Source organism: Agelaius tricolor, unplaced genomic scaffold (assembly GCF_023055355.1).
Source record: "Agelaius tricolor isolate 1412-34295 unplaced genomic scaffold, bAgeTri1.0.p SCAF_11, whole genome shotgun sequence".
In the NCBI taxonomy this organism is placed as follows: domain Eukaryota; kingdom Metazoa; phylum Chordata; class Aves; order Passeriformes; family Icteridae; genus Agelaius; species Agelaius tricolor.
This window is the reverse complement of record NW_027269271.1, coordinates 27,722,436-27,739,998: the sequence shown is the minus strand read 5'-3', so window position 1 is coordinate 27,739,998 and position 17,563 is coordinate 27,722,436. Positions and strand designations below refer to the sequence as shown.

General features: G+C 42.0%; 1 protein-coding gene across 4 annotated transcripts in view; it reads right to left on the bottom strand.

The window, feature by feature from the left end:
- FGGY (FGGY carbohydrate kinase domain containing) overlaps positions 1 to 17,563 on the bottom strand; it is a 156,149-nt gene that overhangs the window by 50,883 nt on the left and 87,703 nt on the right. For all 4 annotated transcript variants that reach the window (XM_071436844.1, XM_071436846.1, XM_071436845.1 and 1 more), the window contains one exon: positions 214 to 321. In XM_071436844.1, the coding sequence (XP_071292945.1) occupies positions 214 to 321 (108 nt within the window). The remainder of the gene's footprint in view (positions 1 to 213; positions 322 to 17,563) is intronic.

Here is a 17,563-nt window from a genome sequence, read left to right as displayed (position 1 = left end):
AAGCCAATTTGCCTGTAAGGTAGTTACAGTAATCATCACCACCACCATAAAAGGAAGACATGCCCTGTACATAATTCCCCTATCTCTATGCAAATTAGTATTACATAACAGACATAACACTCATCTAATTGTTAACTGCTTTCAGCAGCCTGGTACATCCCATGATCTTATGGAGGTGTTTCAGGTCTGAATTGCCAGTCTCCAAACACTCACCAGTTTTCCTGTTGCACTCTGGCCTCCCTCATTCAACCACAATCCAGGTACCATGGCAGAAAAATATGGTCCCCAAACACCAGGCACAAAAATGGGGGTTTCACTGACCTGGGAAAGCAACAGAAAGCTTTAGTGAATCCAAGTGCTTGTCAAAGTAGGAACTTCACAATTAAAGCTTGGCAGATATCAGAGTCCAATACCGAGACAATTCCTGCTTCTCCACTGGAATTACCAATAGAAGTGGAGGTGTACAGGTAGAAATTTACTCCAAAAAAGCATGGAAAAATGTTTCCCCCGTTTACATAATTTTTAGATGACAAGACACAGCCCACAACCCGCTCATCCCCACTGAGAGAACAGCAGGGCCTGGCCAAACAGCAAGTAAGAAATTTCAGGAATAGGAGCTGTATTTTGCAGAGAGAGGGAAACTGCCTCATTTCTCCAGAAAAAAAAGGCCTTATTTAGAGTGACAAGTGGGATACAATACTCTGCTCAATTGGCATGAGCAAACACAGGCACTGTAATCAGCCACAGGAGTTTCCAGAGCACCCATCCTGTACATGTGGAGAGCCCAGAATGAGGAGGGAATCCTGCTGGCAGAGGATAGTGATGTCCCTTGAGAGCTGCCATCAGCTCCATGCTGGCAGTGGAAGCCCAAGCTCCACTTGGGCTCTCACAACAGTGCCAGGAGAGTTGGGTGCCTCAGGTGCAGGCTGCACACCTGGGCTGGGATCTGCTTGGCTTCAGCAGCAAACATGTCTGAGTAAAGACCAGATTCTGCCCCTCACTTAGGCTTAGCTTTACACAAACCCCTCCTAGCTGTGAGGGCAGATCAGGCAGGTATCTGAGCAGTGCTCCACCACTCACACACCAATATCACCAGCACAGTGACAGCCTGGCCCCTGCACTCCCTGCTTTTGTGGTTAGACCACTCAGGATGTGGGAGACACTGGTTCATTTCCTTTCTCTCCTTCAGAAGATGCAAATTACCAGTTTATAAGGGTGGAGGGCATTTATCTTCCTCTTGCAAAGTGGTTTCACTTTCAGTAGACCAGACAGACTTTCTAGACTTCCCTCCTGGTTCAGCAGATCACTGTCCAGTCTAGCAAGCAAAGCCAGCACACACCAGGAACTGGGATGGTGGGACTTGGGTCCCAGGACTTGCTCCAAAGACTAATTTTGAATTCCCCACTGGTTGAACATGGAATTCTTGCAGTAGGGGCTGGAGGACACAGGCCACCCATGCCTTGCCAGGCTTCTCTTGGAAGCAGGATCCACACTCAAGTGAGACACAGCTGTAACTTCACTGGGAAAAGAGAACAGCAGTGCAGTCCTACACCATCCCATGATTTATGCTGCACTTCCCACTGATGATGGCTAAATCTGCAACTGTTGTTTTCTAGAAGGTGGGAACTACTAGCAGAGAAGGATACAAGAGAATTAGTTCCCTAACAAAATCAGTCTGTGTGTTTCCAACGCTGAAGAGCAAAAAGAGAGGTCTTAGTCAATGGGACAGTGGGGTTTTTGTATTTAGACCTTGCCCTTCAATAGCAAAATTCTAGACCCATTGAAGGATGCTCAAGGTTTGCTGTTGAATTCAAGAAAGCCTGGACTTCACATCAAAACAGTTTTGAGAATAATTAAAAATTATTTTAATTAGGCCTGTTCCTGTTAAACTTGATGCACATTCTCTCTATATTTAAACAGGCTGAACTTTAAAGGCAGTTTTTACTAGCCAGTAGGGAATATGCTCCAAGATGCAGTTTACTGGCATTTGTGCATCACACATGTTTAGTAAATACAGCAGCAGGGAGGTTTCTGCACAAACAATAGTCTGCTCAAGCCATAAACTTACAGTACAGCTGATTCTTGTCAGGAAGTTAAGTAGGAAAACAAAACAACAAAAATTTGTTTTTCAAAATACATCACCCCAGTGTCAAGAAATGCTGATTTCTCTCAGGAAAGCATCTAACAAATTTGGGAATTCTGCTTGGTTCTCTCTTATCAGCTCTGATGCCCTGACTTACTTTCCCTACAGATCTATGTGTACACATGTGTCTGTGTGTCTGTGCAAGATTTTGGCTGACTAAACACATTAAAGAGCAAGAATAGCTGCACTGAATTTACAAAGGCATTTATGACTCCAAGTGGACGAAGCTACGTCAAAAACATTGCAAAGACATTTGGTTTTGTTTTGTTTTCTCTTAAAACTACAAATTAATACAGCTTTGAGTTTTCATCACCTCAATGGGGCAAGCCTTCTTTTATGATTTCAATAACAAAATGAAGCACAACAAAAAGCAAATCCTAAAACAAGCTGATTTTTAGACCAATTCCACTTCACTGACCTTACTGAGAACACAGCATGTGGTGAAAGTTCCCAGTCAGTATCTGCTCTGAGCTGGTGATGGAAGCATGGGGAGAACCCAAACATCCCAACTCACTGCCACCCTACAGCCACGGACACAGCAGTGTCCCAGGAGGTGACAAGGTACATTTAGGGCAGAAGGGGCCTGGGGTTTTGAAGGCCTATCTCAAAATATTTGTGATGCAGAGATCTTTGCAGGGTTCTGCAGTCTGCTGAAGGAAAAATCTGGTTATGGCAAAGGGATCAAGCTTCAAATCCAACTGCTGTGTCACCTGAAAAAAAAACAAGTAGCCAAAGGACATTAAAAGCATCAAGATGCTTTATGAAATCAGGGGAAAGTCTCAACAGCCAGAAGGACAATAGAGTTTATAAAATAAAATACAAACCCCACACCTTTTTCCTGTAATTAGTCTACCATTTACCGAATTCTCCTGTAAAAATGTTTAGATTCATTAAAAGACCAAATTCTCCCTGCAGCCAGTACTTCTGGCTTTGTGTTTTGGACACTCACAGGAATTTAGGACAGGATATTTCCATGCTGGCTCTTCTCACATTACACTAAGACCTTCCTATCCTCTTACTACCAAAGTACCATTTGTACACATTCCAGCAAACTTTCAACACATGAACAGAGCAAACGAGGGCGTTGGGAATTGCCACACTGATGAATAAAGCCAGCAGGGCACTTGGTTATCAGTTTTGTTGCTGTGGGAACTTTTAACTGGAATAAAGAACACTGGCTTGTCATGCTGGGCTTTACTGAAGATAGGGCATAATCAGATTTCCCATTTCCCCCTTTCATTTAAGGACTTTAATTCACATTTTGCAGACTCTAGGCTTTGATGCACACGGAAAGAAAGAAAATTGGGAATAACAAATTCCCCAAAACAGACAAACAATCTTTGAGAAGCAACAGGGTGAGCATCCTCCTGTAGCTATATGCATCAGAAACAGCAAATGGTTTCCATTTCCCCTCCTTGAAATATTTGGACGGTGATTAAATCTTTCAAGCCACGCAGCAGCTGGCATTTGTATTTTCATAATAAAAGGTCCTAATTCTGTTTGAGTATACATCCCACTCAATCCCACTAAAACACATGACTAGACACAGGCATAAGGTTGGAGAAACAGTGATAAGTTTGCTGCAGAACCCAGAAGAAAAGAAAAGCACAATTTTCCAGATTCAGGGCTATTTTGGTTACAATAACACCATGTCTCTTTTACAGCTCTCAATTGCCTTCAGACATTCTTATGGTGATATAGGAGGATCAATGTCATTATTTTTTTTTCCTTTAATGAGCTTAAGAAAATCCTTAATCTTTTTAGTAGAAAAACAACATGTGTTTCAGATTTATGGGCAATTGATTTTTATTTTTAAAGCAAATAAGAGATGTCATCCTTCTCTGGAAGTTAAAATACGAATTCAAAGGGAGCCTAAGATTTTCTGCCTTCCATTGAACTGAAATTCCTCCTGTGACACACTCCCACTGTGAGACATAGTAACAGTTATTATCTTTTATATAGAGTGAAACTGAAACACAGGATATCCTCTGCTAGAGGTGAGAGTGATCTCTGCACAATTAATGCAGCAGGAATTTGAAGACAGAAGACGAGAGGAATCTGAACCTGTTCAGACTTTGAGTCATAAGCTGCATCTATAAATATTTCAGCTGAACGTGTTCACACAGGGACTGTTGCCCTCATGGGTGATGATGCCAGCTCAGACAAGGATTACACCCAGACAGGCAATTCCACCTCACACTCACTCTGTCTGGGGATGGGGGACAATCCTTCTGTGCAAGGAAATGTCACCTTTCCCTGCCTCCCCACCACACACATTCCTGCCTGCTCAGCCCTATGGCTTCGGATGAAACGAGCACTGAGCAGTCCCAAGATTCCTGCTCATTTGACAGGAAAAAAAAAAAAAAAAAAAAAAAAAAAAAAAAGAGTTCCACACCTTCTGAAAGGGAGAAGAAGGGAAATAAAGTTCTCTCTGGGTGGGTTTAACCTCAGCGTGTGCTTTATAAAAGATCATACTAATATGTAAGATATGTAAACATTATAGAGCAATCAGAAACAAATGAAAGGATGAATTCAGTTTAACAATATTCAGCTGTGGTGCAACTGCCAGAAGGCACTTTTTGTTATGAATAGATCATTTGGATGAGTTACAGGCCAGACTTGAACCCTGGCGTACGCTGGGAAAATCAGTGTCAAACTACCTAAGATCAGAAGGTATCAGCAGCACATCTGGCAGCCCACAGAAATGAAAAATGTTTTTAAAATATAAAAGGCTATATAGAACTAAGGTAAATTAAGAAAGGACCTGCTTAAATGGCATTAATATGAGATCTGTAATGTATTTAATTTAGATTAGTCCTTCCCACTTGCCTCTCCCTTTAAAACAAAGGCAGGCAAAAAAAAATCCATTTCAGTTATAAAAGTCTACCTGGAAAAAAAAGCAGGAGAGGTTAATTCACAGCTCATGTGAGTGAATCAGAGGAGTCAGTGCCTTTAACCCAAGTTCAGCTCTCAGAACTGTCCCTGGCTTCAAGGACAGGACAGAACAGAGACCTTCACAGACCAGCCTCACCTGGGCACCCAGCCATGCCATCAAATGAGCAAGTGGCACTGTGAGATTTGTTCCACTTAGCTCTGTTTTCCTGGACCAGCCATGATGATCAGGCACAGGCTTGTGTTTCCTCTTCAGCTTTATGTAAATGTTAGGGCAATCAGAGATGATAAAATAAAACACACCACGCTGGAGAGAGCAGTTTTGTGAAGTATGAATTTCAGCAATTTTCTTCCCTAGTTGACACCATCTGTTGGTGTTAGCTTACACAAACTCCTTCAATAAAACTGACAGAGAATTTGGAGAATTTGGCTATTACCTGAAAAGCCAATCTTTATATTAACAAGGCATATTGTTATATCCATCTTCTGCCATTTTAATTTCTGCTTTTTAATATTGAGCTTCTGATATGTGGCAGCATTCTACTATTGCTAGCAGCTTCTCTATTTACTTCCAATATCCATAGAGAGAGGAAATAATTTCTGTGGGACTATTCTTGACTTACTTCCTTGAAAGCAAGTTTAATCCTTTATACTTTTAGAGTACAGTCACATTAGAGTCAAAATTTTTTAAGGTAATTATTTGCTAAGGAGTAGCTAGGTCAGAAAATTTGTTTGAAAATCACCTCACTTACCAGCTTCTATAGCCAGAAATTCAGAATAACAGCTGCTTTTGTTAGGCTAAGACAGGTATGAAGAAAAGATCTAAGATATTAATGGAGAGAGCAGAGAAAGAAAAAAGGAAAAGCACCATATCAGTCACTAACTAATAAATGCTCTTTACAGTTCTGGACTTTGATCACTGACAAGTCAAATACTTTCATTAACTTTTTTGCTGACTTTTAACTTTCAAAGTTTCTGACTGACTGTGGATTGAGAATACTGACAGCCATTCAATTCAGAGGCTTTACATGGATGCATAAAATCCTGCATTAAGAAAACTGTATCATTTTGCTTCTGCTGACAGATGGGTCTTATAGAGCTACTCGACCCCAACTCTCTGACAAAGAATGAAAGAGATTCATAAAAAAAAGGAAAGAACTCAAAGGGAAACTCAAGAATGTTTCATTTCTAGGTTTCTGGTTCAAACTTAGGTCACAGTAATAGCTACTGAATGTGTGATTTAATAACAGCATTTGCTGGTGGCATATAGATATATATACACACACATATATAAACTGGGCAGAGCTGGGGCATGAAATTGTGTTTTCAGTGAACTGATCCTACTCTAAAATTGCCATCCTGGCATTATTTCTCAAGCTTTAAATGGGTTTAAAACTAAACTTTCCCATAGCTCTAGAGGCTTTTCTAAGTTAAATGTATGGTGCACCAAGTCAACTTCTTAAAATATGTCTATTAGTAGTAGTAATTACATACTAAACACAAAACAGTATTCTAGCTTCAGCCTGATGCAAGATTTATTTAAGAAAATAAGGTTTTGGGACACAAGAAATGCACTTCAGGACACAAAGGAAATTAAAATTTATTAATATTCCGATTCCTACAGGTCATACACTGCCAGCAATTTATTTGCTTATATTTTAAGCTCAGGTCCTCTGGCCATCATGGGTTTGCTATGCAGCTGCATAGCTCGTGGTGGGCAGGTCACCAGCTCTGCGCCACGTGACAGGCTGGCATCCCCTGAGCCATCCTCAGTGACAGATTTACTCTGCCATGATATTAAGACCAGACCACAAAAATTCTTGCACAGAGCTCACTTTATCCCACTGGAAGGATGGAAGTCACACAAGTGACAACAACAGAGAGAGGACGAGGACTTTGGGGCTCTGCCTGAGCTCACCCACCCACGGATGGTTCTGGTAACCTGTTTACAGGCAGCTGAAGAATTCTGGCTTAGGGGATACAAAACACTTCCATGAATGCCTCACTGAACATGCACCTCATCACTTATTGCCAAGGCTATGCCACAGAGACCTGGAAAATTCAATCCTTGTATTAATTAACTCCCAGACAAAACTCTCAGTGCAATCTAAAACTAGGAGACACAAATGAATTCTTGGGGACTACTGTTACTTCTTACTCCAAGTAGTAACCTGTGTGAGAAGGGCAGCAAAATGTGAATGACACACATGCAGAACTATTTCTAATTTTCTAAATTCTCCATAAAACATTAACTGGTCTACAAACTAGAGGCCAAACCAGGTATGTGATTAATGTGCAATAAAGAAACCACACTCCAAGGGCAACTTGATTGCTTCATCTCTGAAAATATTTCAGGTGAGTTATACACTGGGACTATATACTGCACAACTCAGCTCTATATCTAACAAGAATCAATCTGAGTAAAACTTCACAGAGTTTATTAAACATTTGCACAGTTAGATTTTTTAAAGGCTAAATAAGGAATGGTATTTTAAAAAAAAGTAAAACTTCTGATTTTTAATAAAAGAATAGATTGACTTATGATCATTTTAGTTACTCAGTTTTTACTGAGCTTCTACTTATTGGTATAAAGAGGAATTAATCTAGACCAGCAGAAGTAGTTTATATTTACTGGTATAAAGAGAAATTCATCTAGAGAAGGAAAAGACAAGGAAGGTACTAGCTCTTAAAAGAGAACACATCCATTAAAATGTTGTTTAAAACTGACAACAACAAAAAAATCGTATTTACCAAAAAAACACCCCTATTTCACTCTGCTGTATGTTAGAAATGTGCAACAGATCAGGCAGGGAATAAAGAGGTCAGAGACTGCACTTGTACGAGCAGCTTTTCTGGATATCTGCCATTGAAACCAGTTTGAAGCTGCATTTCTGAGAAAAGCTTCTGACAGGGGATGCTCTGGGGCTGAACTAACTCACTGCTGTGACCCCCTGCACCTCCTGAGGCCCCATTTTCAGGCAGCAGCCAGGTCCAGCTTTTTGTCTGAGCTGGCTGTGGGTATTTTTTCCAATAGGCTGCATCAATTTTCAGCCCAAGGTATGTTTGGTATTAGAATGTCTTAGGGTACAGCCACATGAATAAATTATTATGGGCAAAACTTGGAGGTCAGTTGCCCAGCAAAACCACCTCTACTCATCATCTCTCTGTGGTGTATGGTATGACAGATCCCAGGGACCTGGCACATTGCACAGGAAACCAGGGCCAGGAGTGCTGCTGGGAGTTGCTGACATGGTACAAATACACACTATAGATTACTCAGTTCATTTCTTCATCTGCCCCTACTCTTATTTCACGATCGCACAAAAGGATTTTTTAAATCTTATTTTTGCTTCTTTTTAATACCAGTCTTATGAAAGAAGCTGGCAATGATATTAGCTCTAAACATTAACCAGCCAAGCTGGACAACTGATATTTGTTTTAAGTAGAACAATACTTTTCACATTATAAAATCCTGCATTTTCCCCAGGGGAAAATAAAGAGCAAGACTGGTACCTACCTCTCCTGCTGTAAACTTTTGACTTTCACTTTTTGCACTCAAACCTTTAAATTCAAGAGCAGAATAAAAAAACCAGGAAAATATGAGAAAATTATACTGGAAGTAAAAAATGCTCTTCATTTTGTTTGCTTTACTATTATCTTAGTAAAAATGGAGAGATGGTAATAAAAGAGAAGCTGAGAGGGCCATGTCTGAATGTGTTCCTCAAGTCCTGTTCCAGTTCTTTGCTGAATTTTACCTGCTGTTTGCAGAAGATGGGAGCTGTAATGGGATATGAGCATTTGGAAGTTGGCCACTGAAGCACAAGCTAGAAGAGGAGCATGGCTTAATTACAGCTCTATCAGGAGCAGTAATTAACCACCCCACCAGACCACCTGTAATTGTTTAGAGAGAAACAATTAGAGAATGGAAATATAAAAATCAATACTGTAGAATAGACACAAAGTTCTCAACCTTCTATGAGATCTTCTCAACCTTCTATGAGACCTTCTCCCAGCCATCTCCTGACCATGACTTTCCCAAGGCATTGAGAGCAGCAGACTCAGCTTTCACCCAAGAAGCATCAAAAACCTCTGAGCCCTCTCTGTGAATCAGGGTCAGGATCCCCACAGGTGGTGGAAGGGAGCAGCAGCTTGGGCTTAGGGAGCTCTGCCATCCTGGGAATTTGGATCCTGAGACTGCTGTCAGAAAGAGGCAAGCCCTAGATCAGTCTGGGATCCAACAAATGATTGTGTAAAACTGTCATACCCTAAAAGGGCTCAGAGGCATTGGTGTGCATGTTTTCTTTTAGAGTAATGGTGCTATCTGCTGTAGAGAATGAAGGGTTTCACCAGGCACTGTCAGAAGGTTGAGAGACTGGATTCAAGAATAGGGAACCACTCCCAGAGAGCAGCTCTAGCAGGGGGATCAAACAAGTTCTGCATCAGCACAGGAAGAGCCCAGGAAGGCTTAGGGAGCAGTGCCAGATTATCAGGTCACTCAGAGTTACTGATGAGAGGGGTCTTCAGGAGAACAGACAAGTCTAAGCACAGCATCTGCCTCTGGAACTGTCCCTGGATGAAAAAAAACCAATGCTGGTGTCCTGCACAGAAAGTCTGCACCCCAGTGAAGTTTGTGCTCCTTGTATGTGAGGTTAAACTCCTGTTTATTCCAGGAAGCAGACCTGGAATTAAGCCTGGGACAACTTGAAAGTTTCAGCTCTGGAAGAAGTTAAATGGGATTGAATGCAGGGGTAATCATTCCAGACTCAGTCAACATCCACCATTTCCTTCTGCCTAAATCAGAGATGCAAGAACTTCAGAGGAACTGTCAGGGACCCTGACTGAATGCTCAGCTTTGCAGCAAACCCTTTAAATTAGATGAATTTTGACTGTTCCAAGCTTAAATGTTCACATCCACTTACTTCTGCTTTTTATCAGTATCCATTAACACTAAGCTTATTTATGTTTCAGCTTGGGAAAGTACACGATGGACACACAGTAGCCTATGATCCTTTTCTTTGTATTCCCAAAGGTCAAAGTTTCCTTCAGAAATTGGTAAAAAAAGACCTTTAATCTGCTAAATTGTTTTCAAAATCCAAAACAGAAAAAAAAGCGCCCCCATTTGTGATGGATTCAGATGCTTTTTGCTAAGCACTTAAGCACTAACAGTTCTGCATTGATTTATTTTATTGTTTTATTTAGTGAAATGTCTGGATACAGATATACACATTAACCTTTTTTTTTTTTTTTTTTTTGCTCATATTTACTGTGTCGCCTTCCTTGAAATGGGAACTGCAAGTGCTGTGATAAATGGGCTGAAAGGTTGTCTGGTTACCCCATGGCTTCTGCTTGTGTCCTTGCTGAAATGCTGTTCTGGACCCTTCTGCAGCAGTGCTGCTCCATGACTCACTGCAGTTACTTCTGTGCCTCTCAAAACAATAGTTCACTGGGGATCCAGGGCCTCAAATGAGCTACAACCATTTATTCCACCCATTTATTTTTACTTCTCCTGCAGTGATAGATATTCACTGTCACAAAATGCCAGTTTGTGTGAAGATTATAAATCTTCCAGCACAGCCATTTTAACTTTCCACTTGATAATACTACAGTTTGCTGCTATGGAAAGTTAAATCCCTTAAAGCTCATCACAGTATGAACTGACTCTTCTTGTGTTTAAAACAATAAAATCAAACCCCAAAAGCCATACAGTACCTTCTAACCTGTTGTTAACAGTGGACAGTAACAGGTGTCTTAGGGAAGATCATAGAAATACAGGAAATATGCAATAATTTACACAAAAATGTCCTCCCAGCCTCCAGTGAGATGAAGTTCAAGCAAATTTCTGTTCTTACCTTCAACCAACACAAGAAACCAAGTCTTCAGAAGTGTTTGATACTGCAAACAACCCCCAGTTTTCATGAAGAAAACCTCCATTAGAAAATAAATTAGAAAATAATTCTAATGTGCATTAGAAAATAAATTTACTATAATGACAAGTTACAGACCAGTGCAAGTCTCTTACAAGAACATTGGAGTTTTTAAATCTCAGAATTATTCCTTTAGCTCATAGCCCTTCAATCTTCAGTTCTGGTTCCTAAACAAACATGTCTCAGGTATTATTCGCAGCAGAATCTTATTTTAGGAGACTACTGAGACCTCATCCCAAACTGAAAGGTTGGGAATTGTGCACATGGAACAGCTATGCCACAAATAGCAAAACAAACTCTACCCCTACATGGCACTTGAAAAAAGCCCTCCAGGACCCCCAGCCAAGCTCTGAGGATTCCCAGGCAGACCCAGTCCTTGTCACCGTGGCTGGATGCCCTTCCCACACACCTTAAGGATTTTCTTATTTATTTTTTGCATAATATAGTTCATTTTAGAGATTTTCCTTTTTCCCCATTATCTAAGTGTTCCTTCTACATCAGTGAAGGCCACTACCAACAACAGTATCATGGCTGCAGTTCAATAAATCCTCTGCAGTACCCCTGGAGCTGGAAGCAGATTCACATTATATGGGATATGCATTCACACACTATTTAAAACATATTTTTAAACATTTGAATAACTAAATGGGTAAATCCTGAGGATCTTGCCCAGTGTTTATTCAGCCCTTACATACTGAGACAAACTCCCAAGGACAGAGTAAACAGTGAGAGAGGACCTCAGGCCCTCACCCACAGCTATAAACAATGAACTCAGCATAAACTGTGATTCCCAGCTGACACTGGGAGAAAAGCAGCAGCTAATGCTTCTCCCCACTTTGCTCCCAGAGGGATTACATGACAAGAGATTTACTTTCTCCTTAAAAGAGCTTGCCCCATCCAAGATGTTGCCCCATTCACAGCTGGAACAGCAACAAGGAACTTAGATGAGGAACTTACTGATTCATGAGATGATGAACAGAATTGGAAATGGAGGGGAAAAGCCAGAATAAGAGACCTAATGCCCAAAGACTGATGGAATTTTCCTGACTGGGGGAACTGTTGCTGTTAAGAAGAATAAACAGCACTCCATCTATAGCCCCTGGGCCGTGGAGCCCTTGATACTCAGCACTCCCATATCACACCTTGCATTGGAGAGATCTTTGTCTGCACAGCTTCACTTTGTGCTCATCATGCAAGTGAGGGAACCAAGGAAAGGCAATAATCTGACAGAATCACAGAACAAACCAACTCACTGAACAAAATAGGGGATTTGACCCCAAATTTTCACAACCCTCACTGCAAATAAGGCTAATTCCAAAATTTTAAAACTAACAGAAAACTCTTAATTTTTCATACAAATATTGTATTCCCTCAAAAATTCTATTTCATTGTTCCACCACCCAGAAAAAAACTAGGAGATGACCAAGATTATGCCTTATCATATCTCATTTAATTTATATTTTAGTTATTCTTTTACAGTTATTGGAAGAAAAAGAGCAGAAAATCATTCTCCCTGAGATCTAGACACACAGACCAAGCAGGCTGTTCAGTAAGTTCATGCCTACTCACAAAAACAAGAGAGACAAGGGATCTGGAAAGGTCATTCATTATACATTTGTATGCTTGTGATATGAGAAAACTCCCCTATGCAGCTCTCCTTGGAGCAGAGCACTCCAGGAAGACACTTGGGGTTGCTCAAGACTTTGGGCTTCAGGCCAATCCATCCTTCTGGGTCTAGAGAGGAGTGATCAGATTTGGTTACCCTGCAGCCTTGATGGGAGTGTTGCACCTGTCAGATCTGATTGCATCACTTTGAAGAATACAGGAAAGAAAAAACAAAAATCTTCTGTTACAATGAAAGGCTGCTGCTGCTGGACACAAATTAGAATATTGCTACTTAAACAACAAATCAAAAGTAAATTGCTTTATCCTGTGCCCCACAATGGAGTGATGCTGTCATGTGAACATCAGTGAAGGAAGACATTTAACTCTCCCAGAATCACACAGTACAGAATACAATCTCCTTCCTACAACAGAAGCAGCAAAATCCCCCACATCCTATTAAAATACACAGCTGTTACAGTTAAGAAATGAAGGTCCAAGGTGAATTGAGGGCTTGATCTAATAACAGGTAATTTTCAATCCCACACTGCTTTAAGTAGAGAGACCCAAACTAGGCAACCCAATATTTCCAGCACTAGACCAGCTAAATCTTTGTAGGGCCAACATAATAATGGAAGAAGCTCAGTCTCTCTTGCTCATTCTTCCTAAGGCAAAACATGGGGAAAGGAGTGAAGAACAGGGAGGAGCCCTATCAGCAGTCAGACCTGGAAAGCCCAGCACCCAGACACTGCAGAAAGAATCATGGAATCATAGAACGGTTTGGGTTGGAAAGGATTTTAAAGCCCACCCAGTTCCACCCCCTGCCATGGGCAAGGACATCCTGCACTATCCCAGGCTGCTCCAAGCCCTGTCTGACCTGGCTTTGGGCACTTCCAGGGATGGGGCAGCCACAGCTACTCTGGGCAAGTACTCTGAAGGCTCAGTACCCCAAATCCAACACCCTGATCCTCTGTCAGACAGGGCAGCTTGCAGTGAAGCACAGCATGGAAAGCACTGCGTGAGTTGGAATTTTCAAAGATTCTACTGATGCCAGTGAGTTGCCTCTTGAGTATCAGCCTTCATGGTTCTCCAAGCAGAGCATTTTTCAAAGCCTTCTCTCTGTCCACATCTATTATTTGAGTCTTTGAACTCAACTGATCTGTTCACAAAAGGCAAGGAGAGTTGAATGTACAGTTTTGTGGGAATATTACTGAGCATTATCTACTTTATGTACAATAGAGATTAAATTGCTTTCAGATACGTTCCCCTGCACAGGCTGATTACCAGCAAGGCACTGGGGTGCAAAACTTTGATGTCTCTGGACTGGCATAGGCTAAATAGGAACGTCCCATTCTCCCCATCACCAAGGCATACCTGAGCTTTGAATTATGCCAGGCCAGGAACAAAGGCATCTTGCTCATAACAAAAACTTTTAATAACTCGCTGAGAAAGCCTCCCTTTCATCTCTGCCAAGCTTTAGGAAAGGCTGGAAGGCAAGCAGAAATAAACATTGTACAGACTCACCACTGCTGGCTCTAAAGTAAACTCTCCAACTTCCTATTTACATTTCAAGATCTTAAGCTTTGTGGTTTACTAGTTCTGCAAGTAAGTGCTTTGGGTTTTGGAGGCTGCCTGCACATGATCTCCCACCACTACTGAAGTCTTCCTAGCTTTTATTAATATAATAGGGAGGTCAGAAAAGCAACAATCTTTTATATGCCCTTCTAGCAGAAATATTTTACTTCTTGCTTTTTAAAAACAAAACAAAGCAAGCAAAGCATACAACGGCAAATTAATGCCAGCAAAGGGGATATTACAGTTGTGTTTGTTTCTTTTTGAAACTGAGGATGCTGGAACATGGAACAAGAGAGTTTCATTAAAAAGGGTGTGGAGGAGTTCTTTGAGGGACAAGTAAAAGAAGGTGGCAATTTTATGGATTTATAACCCTTTTAAGACCATTGGCTGAAAAGGCACCTAAAGAGGCTCTGTGACCTTTTCTACATGAGCCTAAATCTGTATACACCAAGGACGGTGCAACAACAGTTGTGAAGTAAATGTGGTTTTCATTTCATGCAGCCTTCCCTAAATGTAAAACATCTTCATTAGCTGGGAAGTCAGCACTGTGACTGCTGCCAAACGCAATATAGAAGAACTGTGCCGAATGAGGACAGAGTGAGGGAGAGGCTCCTGTGACACTCAGCTCTTTCTCCCACCCCTAAGACTTGGTGGCTCACAGGCACAACAGGCTTTACAGGGGAGAGGAATATTTAAAAAGCAGGACGGCAGGTGCTTATCAATTCCATAAAGCCCACACAGATCATCTCCCAAACTTGCCCGGGCTGCCCCAGCCTCACTAGGTTTGCTTTTGGTTTTATTTTTTCCCTCCTGCATTCCTGCCCCTTCTCCCGCCAGCCTGACCCTGCCGGAGGCAGCGCCTTTCCCCTGGTCAGGAGAAGGACAGATCGCTGTCCCGGCTGCCGGCTGGGTGGCAGCCAGCTGGCAGCAGGGCTCTGCTGCCCCGGGCTGTGCCCGGTCCCCCCGCAGAGCGCACGTTCCGAGGCGGGGATGCCGGAGGGAGGGAGCGGGGCTCCAGCGCTGCTCTGCGGGCACAGCCCCCGGGATGACACCGAGCTGCCAAAGCAGCGCCAGCCTGATCAGCCCTGCCCGCATCGCACTGCTCGGAGCCCCTGCGCAGCGATTACCCCGAGGGCTGCTGCTGCTTTAACAACGTGGCATGTTCCGAAGAGGAGACTCCGGTATCAGAGCCAAAATACACTGAATCCACTTGCTGGTCTGGCTCCCACTGAGATTAGAGATCAGGCTCTGAGAACACTTTGAGCCAGCATGTCTCTGCTGTCTCCTCTCCAGGATGTACTGCAAAGGACACGTACTGTGCATGCTCTGGGGGTGGAAACGTGCTTAACACTCTATTTGCGTGAACAAAGCTGGCAGCTCGGGCGGATATTGTGGAGCAAAGAAGCTCTATTGTGTTTGCCAGTCATCACGAGAATCAAATGAACAAATTTAGAATAAGCAAATTGGCCTGGAGTTCCTTTAGCAGAAAGCACTCAAAGGCTAGTAAGGCTTAGTGAGAGAGAGAATATGGGATATTCTTCCTGAAATAATCCATAGTAAACATTGGGACAGCAAAATGATCTGCTCATTTTATGTTCATGTAGTTGCTCTGTGTTTTAGATCATGTATTAAATCTGAAAAGGTAGAAGATAAATTACTTGTGCCTCTCCAATTGAAAAAATTACTAAATTATACAGTTCAAACCACATGAACATTATCACCCAGGGAAAAAAGAATTGTGCACCAAGCCTGGTGAGTCCATTCCCAATGCCGAGAGTCACATAAGTAACAAAAACAGATGCAAAAGAAGAGGTCACATCTAAACTTGAAGAGATTCCTTGACAATCCTCAAAAAGAGGTGTTGAGTACAGAGAACTGATAAAGAAGGAATGACTGAAGAAGAACACAGACCATATCATGAAACGAAGACAGAAAAAAATAGAGACCCTGGAGATAACAGAACACAAACCTTGTACATTTGGGACTCAAAATACCAGCAAATTCACACTCCCCCCATTAAAAAGCTAAAATTAGGCCAGATCATGTTCCCATTGAAAGCTACTCTGCCTACTTTCTTCAGCTGGGTATCACAAAAGGTGTTTGAGCAAGAACAACAAATATTTTCATGATGGTACAACTTTGCCCTGCAAAAGCACACTTCTGTCCAGGACTGGAACATGGGAATACAGAAATCTGTGCCTGAAAACCTCCCGATCACATAAAGGTTTCAGAAAAAAAAGGAAAAAAAAAAAAAAAGAATTTTTAAAACCTTTAAAATACCCCATAATACCCTAAGACACTGGCAGGAAGACAGGCTTTTAGGGAAACCAACTACCTTATTCCCAGAAGTTAGGGCATGTCTGTTAGACCCACACAAACTGCCATTAGGAATAACAGGGAAGCTCCTGTTTCAGTGCCTCAAACCTGCTGTGATTTTGCTGGGAAAAACTACTCACACATTTGGTGTAGTCACCATGGCTACACAGGGAAAGGCTCCTAAAAGTTCCAAAGCCAAGTGTGGGTGCTGGAGCTCAGAGCTCCTGCCTGCAAAGCACCAAGGCAGTGGCAACCCACCCAGGAAAGTCAGGGAATATCCCTGGGCACAGAGACCAAACCTGCAGGGATGAATCCCAGCCCCAAAACAAGGGACAATCCTTCACAAGTGAAAGAGCAGCTTATTTGCCATTCCAAATGCAAATTCTACCCATGTCTTTTGCTAGGGCAAAGGAGGCAGCAGAGAATCATGTAAAATGCATAACTGTCCAAAAATATTCAGAAAACCATCTTTTCTTTTCTTTTTCCTCATGGATAATGAATGAGCCCTGAGGTGGCAGTAACTTTCAGCAACCAACAGCTCAGACCTGGGCTGGGGGTCAATAACCTAATTACAACAAGCATTCTGCTGCTTTCATGAGCTATTCAACAGCAACATGAAATTCTTTGTGTGCCTCTGTTTACCCCAAACTGTCAGTGGTTAATTCCAAAAGCATATCCTCACTTAAAAATGGTAGTTCCACCACAAATTAAGTTATTATAGCCATGAGTAAAATTAGGTTCCACATTTGTACTTTCTAAAATATCAAAGGCATGATTAGCAAAGTCTTTTGTTTAAGATCTCTAGAGTCCTGGAGGTAATGAAAACTGGGTCGAGGAGCAGTTTCTCTGAAAGTTTGAAGTAAATGCTGTGTTCAAGTCCCATGACTCATGGAGTACTTGGTCTAGAGAATGGAACTACTGTACCAGCACACAGATACCAAGAGCAGTCCCCCTGCCCTGAGCAGAGGAGGAGGAAGGGTTGGAAAAGAAAGGCATTGCAGATGATTTTGAACAGTTTCCTGTTACGGCCCCTTGAAAGAAACCCAGCCGTACTTTCCCCCTGCTTTCTGTTTGCTGAATTTCTCCTGACAGTTGGCTCCTTCGTTTGCCA